We start from the raw sequence: 10,243 nt of genomic DNA, 5'->3' as shown, positions 1-10,243 counted from the left end.
ATGTCCAGGACACAGTTAAAGCATGTGCTTAGGATGCAGCAGGAATAGCAGAGTGACTAACTGCTATCAGGTGCTGGGAGAGCAGGGTATAAAAGAGAGGAGATGGAGAGTAGTCAATGGGACATTTTATATGTTTGTTTAACTCCATATTTATTATTTTGTAGAGACATTTGTGATTGTTTAGTTATTGTTTTTTATATTTATGTATAAGGTTGACTTTTTAAAAATAAATAAGCCAAAAATTGTTTTTGAATGCCTCTGTCATCTTTTGCAAAGAAAATATTTAAACAAATTAAATTATTTAGATCTGACAAGGTACACAAGTGACAGATATTTAAAGTGAATTTAGATCTCTGTGGTGTAGTAATTTAGAAGAGATACAATTACCCTGTAATCATGTTTGTCCCCCTCCCCAGCTTTTAAAATCATTTATTCACAAAAAGCTATAGTACAAGTGAGCACCGTTTGTGAAGGCCAAGATCACAGTGCTCAGATATCCCTTCCTTGTCTTGGTAGTTTAGGTGTAGGAAACGTCTTACTCTTTGTCCTATTCCATGTTTAAAGCCCTAATTCTGTGTATGTTTTTAATATGAAAAATAATACTCAAAATATGCTTTGTGTATTTCCTACTTGACTACATTCTCCTTGTCTGATTACATATCACAGTGACTGCTGCTCTCCTTTACCATACTTCTAATTCTTTAGACATGGAACAAGGATATGTATACAACTCAGATTTCTACAGACATTTATGCATGTATGAATGGGACATCTTTTAATTAAAATGTTCAAATATTGTCTTTTTAGTTTTTTAAAAGATTTTATAGGTTCTATGAAAAAAAAAAGCCAGTTTTGAAATAAAGTGAATATATAAGTCACTTAAAACTTAGACTTAGCTTTTATGTGTGGTCACTAGTACATGGATTTTCTTTCCCAGTTATCAGTGGCATTTGGCATCCTATTTCATTTTCCCTTTTTGATCTTATATAGATGATGTGATGGAGCACAAAGCACTAATTTTAGGCAACACAAGTTTACGCTATTTCTGGAGTGCAGTCTAGGCTTTCATCAGTAGGGGAGGTTTATATCCATCTTATAGCCAGTCGAGTCTTACAAAAGTTTCATTAACAAATTACGAAAAGTAAAGATAAGGTAATAACAGAATCCCTTTTGAACCCATAGTGAGTTCTCTGGCATGAATTTATAGCCCTCTTCTACCCTTCCAGCCAAAGGTCATTCCAAATGCTCTATGTGGAATTTGTCTGAAGGGTAAGGAGTCCAACAAGAAAGGAAAGGCTGAATCACTTATACACTGCTCCCAGTGTGATAACAGTGGTAAGTAGAGATGTCTCCTTAAGATTTTAACCTCACCCTGAGTGTTACCTCAAAAGCTAGGGTTTGTTGTTGTTAAACAAGGTGTCCATCAAAGAATCAACATATAGTGACTTATTAGACCTAGACAAAGCCCATGTATCCCTCTACATTGTATTTTGATGTTTCTATAGTGATATTAAGCATGACAGCCATTCTTGGGAACTAATATTTTATATGCCTTAAGTTAAAAGTTCTTTTGTGAAATGCTATTCATGTTGGTTTTGATTTAGGCCACCCTTCTTGCTTGGATATGACCATGGAGCTTGTTTCTATGATTAAGACCTACCCATGGCAGTGTATGGAATGTAAGACATGCATTATATGTGGACAGCCCCACCATGAAGAAGAAATGATGTTCTGTGATGTGTGTGACAGAGGTTATCATACTTTTTGTGTGGGCCTTGGTGCTATTCCATCAGGTAAAGATGAAAAAAACAAAACCCACATTATCTTGTGTGATGAAGATCTCCCAGCAGTTTTTTAAGGCTACATAAATGGCATGAACATGTTCCAATTATGATCACACTGTTATTGTCCATGTCACAGATACTTGATTTCCATCCTTGCAACCAAGGGACCAAAGGACAAATGAGATGGCAGAAAGCCTAGGTTAGGTATGGGAGTGTATGGAGGGGAGAGTATAATTTGAGGTATAGATTGAGCTGGTGTTTTCTACTAAAACTACTAAAGTAACAGCAGTCTGTCTCAATGGCTTGATTTTATTTTTTAAAGGTTATCTATTAACAAAGTGACAGCTATGCCTTTACATATGCTAAGACGTTTTTATAAAGTGAGGCAGCATGACAATTCCAGATAACTTTAGGATGGACACAGATTCAAATAGTAAGTCACAGTAATTCTATTAAAACATTATACAGGTAATTGTGCAATTTGAAGAATTTGAATTTGTAGTTGCATAGTTAACACTGTATAGTGCTCTATAAAAAAGGTTCCTGGAAATCCTTTAGAAATACCCAACTTTGATAGTCACTTAGGCCTTTGTAGTAATTCAGATCAAGTATGTGGGATAGATCCTAGTTTTAAAGTGCATGGAGAGAGAGAGAGAGAGAGAAAGAGAAAGAGAGAGAGAGAGAGAGAGAGAGAGAGAGAGAGAGAGAGAGAGAGAGAGAGAGAGAGAGAGAGCACAAGCACGTGAGTGAGAGGGAGAGAGAGAGAGGGGCAGGCCATAGAAAGCCAGCTTCTTTAACAGGTTCTACATTAGGAATTGTGTTGTTGAGCTTTGAAAAGCATGATGGTATTTGAATTTTAGGAAGGATAACTAATTTTTTTTTAAAGGTACAAATGATTGTTATAATGCCTTTGGGCCATGCACTAAAGTTCACACTGCATTGGTTACACTGATTTGATTAAGAGTTGTTTACATTTTCTTCCTTGGCTTAAGGAACCAGTCAGTACTTCCTCCCACTGAAAAACCCCAGGGAGTTATCTATCACTACAGATAGCTCAGGAATGAGATTAGATGGTTTGTACTCAGTCCTATAAAAATAAAATTCCACTCTATATTAACTAACAATTTTTCTCCTAGGTCGCTGGATTTGTGACTGTTGTCAGCGAGCTCCCCCAACACCCAGGAAAGTGGGCAGAAGGGGGAAAAACAGCAAAGAGGGGTAAATAGGCTTTGACCCTCATGTTTGGGATATTTGGTGCCAATTTATTTACAACACTTTCATTTTTATGCCAATAAAAACTTTTTTTGAAATTAACTATGACCTTAAACATCAAGTTGATTTATTTCTTTTTTATTAGCAACTTCTACCCTTGAAAGAAAGTCAAATGGCTCATTTCCCCAGACTTTAATTTTGTAGTGTTGTCTTTTTTCCAGAGATCAGCAAAAAGAGGTAGTAGCAGCTTAATTTGAAATATTTCTTCTTGAATATAACAAAGTTACCACTTGTTCTGACTCTGTCATGACCTGATTAGGTAGTATCATAGTTACCTAATAAACAGAGAGCTCCAATCTGGCTAAGCAGAGAAAAGGGCAAATGGCCCAAGATCTGGTACAACTGGAACTGGAACCATCATCACCGGCACAGCGACACACAAGTCTGTAAATACCTGCTGCCAGGAAAACTTGCTTAGGTATCAGGGACCACATCCCTACTCTGCAGAGGCTCTGGGATGAGCGAAGCTGTCACTGCATTTCCGACCTGGCTTAAGTACCTCTTTAAAAGAGCTGTACTTCATTTAAACGTCTATAGAATAAACTCTACAGTCATCAACTTCTGCATCAGCAGGAAAGTTTACTCTGATTTATACAGCCCGTTACTGTAATCTTTTTACTCACCTGACTAACCAAAATGTATTTAAACATTTTATTGAGCAGACTCCTTTTTATAGGAATTTTAATCTCTAAAATATTGTGCTTGCTGCTTGTCCTGCTTGGGGAGTAAACTGAGGTAACAAAACTGTATGGCTTTATTTTTCCATCCTAGTCTAGAAAAAAGCAACCAGAATTTCACCAGGTCAAGTAGCAAGGTTCGAAACAAACTGTAATCGCTCTGTGCAAATAAGGGTTTGTGCTCCAGTGCATATTCATGGGATCAGAAGAGAATTTCAAGCACCAGTTTCAAAATGCTAATCAATATCGTCCAGAGGACTGACTCCTCTTCTTGGGCTGCCTCCTCTGGAGCATAAGCTTGCTTCTGACTGGCTCCTGTTGGGTCAGTGGCATAGGCAGCCTCTCCGAATGGGTACTGATCCACAGTTCTGTCATAGTATACCCTCATCTCAAAGTCACTCTCATGGTGAGACGGGTGTCCATAAATCCCTATCCCGACCGGTCGCTGGAAGTGTGCCGGTATAGAGACCACGTCCTGGCCGCAAGTGACAGACTGAAGCTCATAATCGTCGAAGCTTGGGTGCGGAGTGCTGTCCGACACGTACAGGTCCGCATCCCCTCTCAAGCTCTGCATCCTGAGAATAATTTTGCCCTCATGGTTCAACCGCAAGTAGCTGTAATTCCCAGCTCCTATTTGGCCCTGGACCACGTGCAGAAGGAGCCACTCCTCCGGGACGTCGTCGTCTTCCAAACATTTAACCAGGGTCACCACCTGGGACGCCAGGATCATCAACAGGGCGCACCTCCAGGGAGCAGCCATCGCTGGGGCACTCAACTCGGGGACTCCCTCATCTGCAGTCTCTGCGCTGGGAAGGCACGGGTGACAGGCTTGACCGGAGGTGCTCGTCCACGCAGACCAAGATTCGTGCACCTGGGTCCCGGGAACCGACGGTGGGGAAGGGGAGGGAGAGAAGGGATAAAGAGTAGGGAACAGCAGAGAGGGAGGAGCGGAGGCGGCGGGCGGGGCGAGGGAAGCGGTAAGAGGGACGTTAGGACAGGCCCCTGGGGGCACAGGTGTCTGGGGAATAGCGAGGTCGCCGACCCCGGACTCACCGCCACGCCCCGCAGGCCACGCAGCACCCGCAGCATCCGGGCTCAGCCTGGAATTCGGGCCCAGTTGGCGGAAGAGGAGCCGCGCCCGGAAGCGTGGTACTCCGGAAGCGAGGGCTTTTGGGAACCAACTCTGGCCCAAGAGGCCGGAAGTGAGGCAACTCCAGGATCTCGCGAGAATGGAGCAGCTTTTTTTTTCCGTAACCATAGCGACGAGGCTGGCGTTGTCGGTGAGTTCCGGAGAAAGTGGGCCGGACGGTCTGTGAAGCTGCCAAGGATCGCAGCCTGCCTTGGCTCCTCGGGTCGGTGGTGGTCGGGCGATAAGCTCCGGTGAGGAGATGACAGGGAAGCCTGTTCCCGGACGGCGGAGGGTCGAGCCGCGCGCTAGTGGAGCGGTTCCCGACGGCCCCTCCCAGCCTTCTCCTCCCGCGCCCTCAGAGCGGCGCGTGAGTGGCCTCCCTAAGCCCTAGAGCACAAGCGCCCAAGTGCGGGCAGCACCGGGAGGGATGCTTTTGGATTTGTCTTAAACCGTGACAGAAGGAAAATATAAATTTCAACACGAGAATTTCTAGTAAGAAATGATCCCCCCAACCCCAACAAGTCCATTCCATTATTTTATAACAGCACACCATAGACTTGATATATCAGAAACAATTGCCATCTCCCACTTCTCCCCCCCCATTCTTTTTTTTTTTTTTTTTGGAAGATAATTATGTAATTATATTTATGTACAGAAAACTCAGTGTACATTTGACCCAGTTTAGTGGCAAGTTTTTTAGCCTTTGCCTTTTCCAGCTTGGCAATGCGAGCCACAGACTTAGGACCCACGACGTTGCCTCCCCAGTGGCGGTGGATCTTGTCATATCTGTCATTATAATTGGTCCTGATAGTTTCCATGAGCACCCTTGTCTTCCGAGTTAACCTGTGTGAAGGCAACAGTGGTGCATGTCTTCCTGTGGACCAGGCACCCCAGCCTGGCCTTTCCCTTGATAATGCGGTAGGGCACCCCCATCTTTCGACACAGAGCAGGTAGGACAACCACCAGCTCAACGGGGCCTATCTACATCATGGGCAGTCACTACCACCTGAGCCTTCTTGTTGTCCACCAAGGTGGTGACTGTATTGACTCCTGCTTGGAGGACAGGTGGTGGTCTCTTAGTAGGGACGTCCTCTTTGCCAGCAGCTTTCTTCTCAGCACCGGCCAGTAGCCCTTGCTTTTCTTGCTTTGTCTCTGGCCTGTACTTGTGGGCTAGTTGTTTGCCTATCCAGGGCCTGGGTGAACTGGTTAATGGCAGGAGGTACTTTGAGCCGCTTATAGAGGATGGTTCTATGCTGCTGCAGCCTCATGTAGCTGGGCCATTTGATGAAGCCTGTTAGATCTCTTTTGGGCTGGATGTCTTGCCCAATGCTGAAGTTCTTGGGCCTTGTTTCAAACCTAGGATTGACCACCTTTATGGCCTCTTGTTCTTCCCCTTGGCCTTCTTTCCTCTGGGCATCTTGCTGGGCTGGAGGAGAAAGCGTGCACACAGTTCTTTTAAGGCTAGATTTCATGTCTGGAGACTTTACCGTTTTATAAATGGTTGGCCTCAGTACTGGAAAGTCCTTCCAAAGAGCACCAGTCTCATCAAGGAGGTTCCATACTCAAGACCTGGATTACCTCCCATCGTCCCTCTGAGCCTTAAGACTATCACCTAGAAAGAGCGAATTCAATATGGAAAGTTTGTGGGGGACACATTCAAACAAGAGCATTAGGTAATACATGCAGTATGATGGCCCAAAAGTTCAAAATTAGTGGCTTGTAAAGTAGGTCAACAAAAGCAGGATACCAGTTATTTCTTCACTTATAAACAAAAATCCAACCAACCAACAAACAAAAAAAAACCCCAAACCAACTCCTAAGTATAAAGATAGGATCTTTTGTCATATTTAATAATTAGGAAAGAACCTGAAGCCTTAGTAAGAACCTGGGTGTTATTTTGCTGTGTTATGTTACCCCTGTTAGCTATAGCTATTTGTTAGTGTTATTTCGATATCTAGGAACCCAACTCCTTTCCTAGCTAACGTGGAGAACTTTACCTTTTGATGTACGTGAAGCTTCAGGGGCATTTTTACGATGTTGCCATTTTCTGTGGGAGCCCATCAGTGACTGAATTGCCTAATTATGGTTTCCAAACTCAAGAACTAAGTGACATGATTCTACCTGTGTAGCTACTGAGAAACACTTTTAATACTGTCTAATCAGAAGGAAACAATTTTCTTTCTTAAGAATATACACATAGAATGAACTAGTCTTAACGGCGATTCTCCTTGGGTAATAGCAATCACATGTGTCCTTGTGTAAAGTGTATAGCTCAGATAGTATATCTGAGAGGATTGCTTTTTCCTACTGACTTAGCTTTAGAACCAGAGTGCCTTTATCTTTCACTCATCACTGCATTTCTTGAGTTGCTCTCCTAGCCTCACACACTGTAATCTTACTAGAAAAATAAACATAGTCTTTCTTATCCTTATCTGTCCAATGTTCCTGTGTGTCTGGGATGTGTTATTCCAGGTTATCTCTGAGGAAACACAGTAAGACAGTGGGTCAGGATGGTAGACCCAGCATTACTGCTGTGGCACCTTCACTAATTAAATGGCTAATTCTCTGTGTATTTTTGTCATTTAAAAGTTAATTCCAGTTGTGAGGATGAGTTCAGTGCTATACTAAACAGCCTTAGTATGCTAAAGGTCTCTTCTTTCTGCATAGCACCTGTGAGGCTGTTGGTCAGATCCTCCCAAGCAGCTTGCAGGCCTCCAGACCTCTTCCAGCCTGTGGAGTGGGGCCACCTTTTGTAGCCACCCCTCCCACCCACCCAGACTTTGTGTTTAACCACTGTTGGAGAGTCATGTAGGTGAGACTCAGGGCCAAGCTTATAAAGTGAGATATGTTACTCATGCTTCTTCCTGCTGCCCAGGCTAGAACACAGCCACATGGTTGTACCTGACTACAGGGGAGCTGAGTAATGATGGCTAGCTTTGTGTGTACAGCAGTGTTCTCAACCTTCCCAATGCTGTGACCCTTTAATACAGTTCCTCATGTTGTGCTGACCCCCAACCATAAAGTTATGTTGTTGTCACTTTATAACTGTGATTTTGCTGTTATGAATTGTAATGTAAATACTTGTGTTCTCTAATAGTCTTAGTTGACCCCTGTTCAACTCCAAAGGTGTCATGACCTACAGGTTGAGAACCACTGGTCTAGAAGGACACTTAAGTGGTTTGGGACATATCTATCCTCCTCTGAGCTATCCTCCACATATCTATCCTCCTATGAGCTAAGCTGATGCACTGTTGGCTTCCCACTGGGGTGCACTGGCTGAGTGTGGCCGGGTTACTATAATGGAGACTGCAGAGATAGCTCATGGCAGTTATACGGTCCTGCTGGTTGGGGTCAGGAGTGTTTCTTTGATTGCATGCTGATTCTGCTCTGTTGTGAGATCCTTCATTCTTCTACTATGGCCACATCTGAGATGGCTACTATGGATGTGCTTCCATAGAGGGCATGGCCCCTTTGCTCCAGGTGCAGCTACCTACCCATACTCTTATCCTAAAGTTACATGGACTAAGGCAACCACCTTTCAGTTGCTTCTGGCTAAAAGGCCAAGTCTTGACTACTCTTTGTGCCTGATGTGGGCACCTTGAGGTGCTTGAGGCCAGCCTGGAAGCTCCCATGCTGTTGCACACTCTCTACTTCTGCTTGCTCTCACGTGGCCTCACTAAACTTATGTGTAGGCTACTGCCCCTGTGGTCAGCCGAGGGCCCTGTGCTCAGTCCATGTGTGGTCAGGCTTCCAGGATATTATTAGAAAGTCTTGGCATGTGTTTTGTTAGTATGACATGAATTTTTGCCTTTTCTGGGTCCTGAGTGACTTTCTTTGCCACTCCTACCCCCAGTCATTGAGCAGTGTTCCACAGTCTCACTGAATCTCCTTTCAAGGTACCTGGTTATGTGTGAGTATGGAAAGCTGTGGAAGGGAATCTCAGAACATCAATAGCTTAACACAGCAAAGTCTCTCCACACAGCAGACAGACCATGTTGTCCTCCTTATCAGGACAGGTATCCTGCTCTGGGTCTTCAGCCTTCTTCAACCGTTAGATGGAAAATAGAGCACTATCATAGGCCATGCCTGTGCTCCAGTGGGATAACTGTTGTGGAGCCATGTTTGCTAGAGCCTTATAGCACAGGCTTCCCCTGACTTTTAGAGAGCTGGAAAATGCAAGTTTTGCTACATTCCCCTGGTTCTAGGGAGAAAGCTGAAAGTATTGAATGAAAACTACTAGGTGACTGTCTAGCTATTGATTAGAAAAACAAATATCTTTGAGACAATAACTTTGTGATGACCATCAGTTTTAGGAGGCCATCTGACCTTTGATCAAAGGGAGGAGAGGCTTTCAGCTAGCTAATCCTGGGCACTGGAGCTGCCAGTGTGTGTGTCTCTGATTCTTCTTGTGGAATGACCTAGTTTTCTAGATACCCCACATCTCAGACTGTTGCACATTGCTGCCTGCAGGATTAGCAGGTACTATAGTTGAGAATGTCAAGCGCTAGCAGCAAGGGGAGGCTGCAGCAGCAATGTGAGTTGTACAGGTTGGCCACAGAGCTTTGGACCTCAGGCTCAGTGCTGCTCCTGAAGATGGGCAATCAAGACTTTCCTTCCCTTGATGTGTCAAGGCAGTCTGCTGTAACTGACTAACACCAGAGAGCCAATGTAAGTGTATTCCTTATCTCTTGTAAATGTGTCAGTCTACTAAGGCGTGCTCACACTCACTCTTGTTTGGAAACAGCTTCAGTTATGTCAGATGCTGAGTCCTGAGCGCTGTTTGCTTGCTTTCTGCTTTTACTTTTAAGATTTTTGTCAGTATAAGACTTCTACAAGATCAAGCCAGTCAAAAGTCCAGAATGAGACATTACCCCTACCTGAAGAACTATTGGCAACTGATAGGGGAGAAAGAATAGAAAGTCATCTTTCTTTGGGGGTGTGGCCACTGGTAGGTTGTTCATGCCCCACTGAATAGCCCTGACCCATGCATACACTGGTTGTGCTTATTGGACCCAGTGGGTTATTTAAAAAAAAACAAAAAACAAAAACAAAAACAAAAAAGAAGAGAACAGGAAGATGGGAGGAGATTTGTTGTAGCAGAGTCCAGAAGGAGTTGGAGGAGAGGGAGAAAGGATCAGAATACATTAAGTATATGGAATTGTCAAGGAATAAATTTAAAATACCATGTTAAAAGAAGACATGGCACTGTGTCTGTGACCTTTATTCTTTGTTATCAACTGACATTGTTATCAACATCTGGACTTTACTAACACCTAAGCAGCTGGACAGACCTGTGAGGAATTTTTCTTTTTCTTTTTTTTGGTTTTTCGAGACAGGGTTTCTCTGTATAGCCCTGGCTGTCCTGGAGCTCACCCTGTAGA

General features: G+C 43.7%; 2 protein-coding genes across 16 annotated transcripts in view; both read left to right on the top strand.

Annotated features, from left to right (window-relative positions):
• The window catches only part of Phf10 (PHD finger protein 10), a 17,751-nt gene extending 14,650 nt beyond the window's left edge, over positions 1–3,101 (top strand). For all 3 annotated transcript variants that reach the window (XM_031354701.1, XM_031354700.1, XM_031354699.1), the window contains exons 10-12: positions 1,227–1,335; positions 1,605–1,793; positions 2,921–3,101. In XM_031354701.1, the coding sequence (XP_031210561.1) occupies positions 1,227–1,335; positions 1,605–1,793; positions 2,921–3,006 (384 nt within the window). In that variant the 3' untranslated portion in view covers positions 3,007–3,101. The remainder of the gene's footprint in view (positions 1–1,226; positions 1,336–1,604; positions 1,794–2,920) is intronic.
• A 901-nt stretch (positions 3,102–4,002) lies between these two features.
• Wdr27 (WD repeat domain 27) overlaps positions 4,003–10,243 on the top strand; it is a 114,694-nt gene continuing 108,453 nt past the window's right edge. For 7 of the 13 annotated variants that reach the window (XR_004113738.1, XM_031354675.1, XM_031354674.1 and 4 more), the window contains exon 1: positions 4,003–5,113. Coding sequence is in view for 6 of the 13 variants with exons in the window: in XM_031354675.1 (XP_031210535.1) it covers positions 4,137–5,113 (977 nt within the window). In the remaining 7 variants the exon portion in view is untranslated. Of the gene's footprint in view, positions 5,355–10,243 lie in introns of all 13 variants that reach the window. The other 6 variants (XM_031354682.1, XM_031354679.1, XM_031354681.1 and 3 more) reach the window with 4 other exon arrangements.

The sequence above is a fragment of the Mastomys coucha genome, unplaced genomic scaffold (genome assembly GCF_008632895.1).
Source record: "Mastomys coucha isolate ucsf_1 unplaced genomic scaffold, UCSF_Mcou_1 pScaffold5, whole genome shotgun sequence".
NCBI classification, from domain to species: Eukaryota; Metazoa; Chordata; class Mammalia; order Rodentia; family Muridae; genus Mastomys; species Mastomys coucha.
Note: the sequence above shows the minus strand (reverse complement) of the source record. Positions and strands in the feature narration are given on the sequence as shown.